Source organism: Mastacembelus armatus, chromosome 6, assembly GCF_900324485.2.
Source record: "Mastacembelus armatus chromosome 6, fMasArm1.2, whole genome shotgun sequence".
NCBI lineage: Eukaryota > Metazoa > Chordata > Actinopteri > Synbranchiformes > Mastacembelidae > Mastacembelus > Mastacembelus armatus.
In genome coordinates this window covers 17,588,755-17,592,388 of record NC_046638.1, presented here as the reverse complement: position 1 = coordinate 17,592,388, position 3,634 = coordinate 17,588,755, and the positions used below count along the sequence as shown (strand labels likewise).

General features: G+C 40.6%; 1 protein-coding gene across 1 annotated transcript; it reads right to left on the bottom strand.

Moving 5' to 3' along the window:
- Positions 1-2,186: 2,186 nt before the first annotated feature.
- steep1 (STING1 ER exit protein 1) lies at positions 2,187-3,293 on the bottom strand. Its single transcript, XM_026311517.1, has one exon. It carries the CDS (start codon positions 3,165-3,167, stop codon positions 2,490-2,492), a length of 678 nt encoding a protein of 225 aa, XP_026167302.1. The 5' UTR covers positions 3,168-3,293; the 3' UTR covers positions 2,187-2,489.
- Positions 3,294-3,634: the final 341 nt, after the last annotated feature.

Sequence of the window (3,634 nt, the reverse complement as noted above, 5' to 3'; positions counted from 1 at the left end):
CGAGACCCGGTCCGTGCCGGAAGTCACTCTTGCTTGCTTATTGCAGATGTAACAAAAACCGCTGCTCTGCTAGTTGGACTGGAGGACTTTGGGAGTCGATCCAACAGCTGTAGTTTTACTGAAACAAAAGGCAGAACTGCAGTCAGATCCTTTAACTAAATAAAAGTGGCAAGGAAAAATAATCCACTACAGTCAGCATTTAAAAACTTTAAATAGCCTATTTCAACAAAATGTAGCCTGCTTAATAAAAATACCAGCTACCAAGTAAATGATCCCTGACTGTTTTACTATTATATAGTATGTTTTGGATTAATATTACTGATGCTGTTGTTTACGGTTAAATTAATTTAAAGTATTTTATTTACAGTGTGTGGTTGAATCTACAGCAGTATTTTACAAGATATGATTATAGTGCTGATGTCCTGTGAGAACTATATTACTCCACAAAACATTTTTAGCTTTGCCATAATGCATTTTTCAGCTCATCAAAGGTTTTTTGATAGTTTATTTAGCTTGAAGTGAAGGAGAATTTTCTTCGGTCTTAAAGGAACACTCAATTCTTCAACTTAACAGGAAAATCTAATTCAAGATAACCAAATGGTTTTCACTGACTAGTAACACAAGCTGTCAGACAAATGTAGTGGAATAAACCATAAAAACATTCTTTGAGATATAGTATAAACCTGCATAAAATGAAAAAACACATGTAGGTCAAATTTGCACATGAGTACAGTACTTGAGTATAATGTACTTAGTTACTTTCTACCACTGATGTCAGTCACCAGAAACAGGAGCATAAAACAGTCCATGTTACATAATCTATTAGAAGAACAGGTCCCATCACTCACTGCTATGTTTAGAATACAAATACTCATAAAGTCATAAACTCATGAAGTGTGACATCAGTTCTGAATTTCTCTCATTTTATGTAATATAGCATACTATACTATCACAAAACAGAGCATGATTTGTTTTGCTTTGCACTGACTGATTGCTCTAATCAAGTGCTGAAAATTCTTTTTAAATAAGCACATCAGCTGAACCGTTACCTAAAAGTCTGACCATATTTAAATACATAAACTGTGTTGATTCCCACAGTGGAGAAAGGCCTAGTCGCACTGATGTTAGACACTGAATTTATAAAACCATGACATCTTTTGCATTTTTGGTTGAATGCTTGCTGTTGCCTCATAAAAGAAACTGCTGGGTGTTGCTTGAATCCCAATGCCCAGGTGGTTGATGAGTACCTGCTTCCTGCTACGGTTTGCTGCTTTGTTTGGACAGATCTAGTCATGTGGAGTACGAACCCCCCAGAGCTGCACAACTATCTTCTGTTAAACAACCCAAAAAGCACATCACAGCCGTAGTTGTGTGGCTGTTTTGTACAAAGCACAGCAGTATTTCACCTAAACTGAATTAACGTCTCCTGGGTGACCATAAGTTAATTTTGTGATGAGCTGGTCTTACCATTGTGCCTTTGGATAGCACCAAAAACAAAGAAAAGATCTTTCTATGTGCGTGATGCCTAAATTGAACTAATTCTCTGCATATGTCTTGTAATAAAACTTTACGTTTGATTCAAGACATTCAACACATCACATAGGGCAAAGTAGAAGACTGAATAATTGCATCCCTATTTATTTAAACTGGTCAATGGACATTGAGCCACTGTTACTGTTAATAGTTCCACATGGATTTTAACAATTTCCAAGGTCCACTCTAAACAGGAAAAAAAGACCATAATTTCAGGCTCAATAATGATGTTGAACTAAGAATTTTATGCATAGTATATTGTTGCTGAATTAACTTTTCATGATTTAAACATTTTGGACCATCATTTACATGTTACTGTTTTCCTGCAGTGCCACAGTAGCTCAACTTCGCATTTGTAGTTTATTCTTGTACTAACATTAAACATTTTGTTATATTCTTTACCTGGAGACAGAACAGCCAATTTCTACAGCCCTAAAAACTTGACATTTTCTACCAACTCTGGCCAAGTTGTCATCCAGTCTACAAAATACATTATTGTACAGTTTGTCCTGTACTTACACATATGACCCACATTAAGGGTCTGACCTACCAGTTAGACACTTGCCTACATTTAGTCATCTTCAGACTACTTCAGTAGTCATATTCAGTACTATTTAGAAACACACATTTAGTATTAGATGAAGAATGAAAGCTTTAAAAGGATACCAAAAGTATTTATTTGGCTCTGTAAGTATTGTACAAAATACGACTTTAAACAAATTTAAATGTGTACATCTGCCAAAAAAGCAACATCTAAATATGAAAGACCTACACACAACATTAGGCCTGAAATTTAGATGTCCAAATATTGTCCTCTCCTTATACACTGGAGTGGCATGTTACTCAAGACAAACTAAACTGGGAAAATCCTCTAGGGAAGCAGGAGTCACTGGAGCTGCAGAGCCCACTGTAAGGTGGACACCTCCACAGGTGTCTTTTCTCTTGCTGGGACTCATCTACTTGAACTGGTTGTCAATGAGCGTGCCCTTCATCTTCGCCTTCTTGGCCTCCAGCTCGGCCAGCTCCTGCAGCCTCCTCTTGCTCATGCCCTTCCTCTCCAGCTGTTTCTCGATCACTTTGGCGTTTTGAGCATACGAGTCCGCCACCTCCCTGGCCTCGATCTCCTCCTCCTCCTCGTCTATGGTAGACACTGTGACCGAGCTGAACTTGCCCATGTCTTTGGTGCGCTTGGTCATCATCACACGGACTTTCTTGGGAGCCTCTGGCTGCTTCTGGCTGTACACGCTGGTGTTACCGAAGCCCTGTCCGAACTTGACCACGGCTCCATCCACGATGAAGGTGGCGGGGTTGTTCTTCTCCTGGTGCTGGTAGAAGAGCAGCAGGCCGCACTTGCCGCATTTCTTACGGAACTGCTTCTCGATGCCCTCGGCTCTCTTGATGTACGTGTTTTCGTCCTCCTCCACGTTGCAGAACTTATGAGCGTGTTTGGCTCCGTCGATCACCCTGGCTCGGTCCCGGGGTCTCATGGGCAGCTTCTCGAGCTGACAGTCCAGCACCAAAACCATCTGACCGCACAGGCAGTAGTAGACATGAAGAGGCTTCTCCCCGTCGTCGTACTCCTCTCTGTCTCTGGTGTCCGAGCACACGACACTTCTAGACACAACCTTCGGCATGTTCGGACACTAAAACATGGACCAGACTTACTCAAACGCTACTGCTGAGACGCCATGGCGAAGAAAACACAACCTGAGTTTAAAGTCTATCCGTTAACACTGAAACAACGCACCACTTCCTGTGTGCGTCACATATACTGGTCCTACCAGAAACCAGACTTTTGTTCCGCTTTCCCGCTGAGGTCAAGGCCAAAATAAAACTCGTCTCACGTATGAAAATGGTTTATTATAGTTACGTGCCTTTTTGATAAAAGGTTTTTCGGGTCTGGAAAGGTCCTAAGAGTTTAGTACTTCAGAAGGTAAAATAAGCTTTAGTTTCCGGTTTAACAAGCATATAAATTCAGCCTAAAGTCTCGATCACAACTTTTCTACTATAGACGGCCAACTTTACTTGGACAGCAAATCTCACACTGCCTTGACACCTAGTTTGGAAACAGTGGCCTAAATTTCTTAACGATAGTAAAACT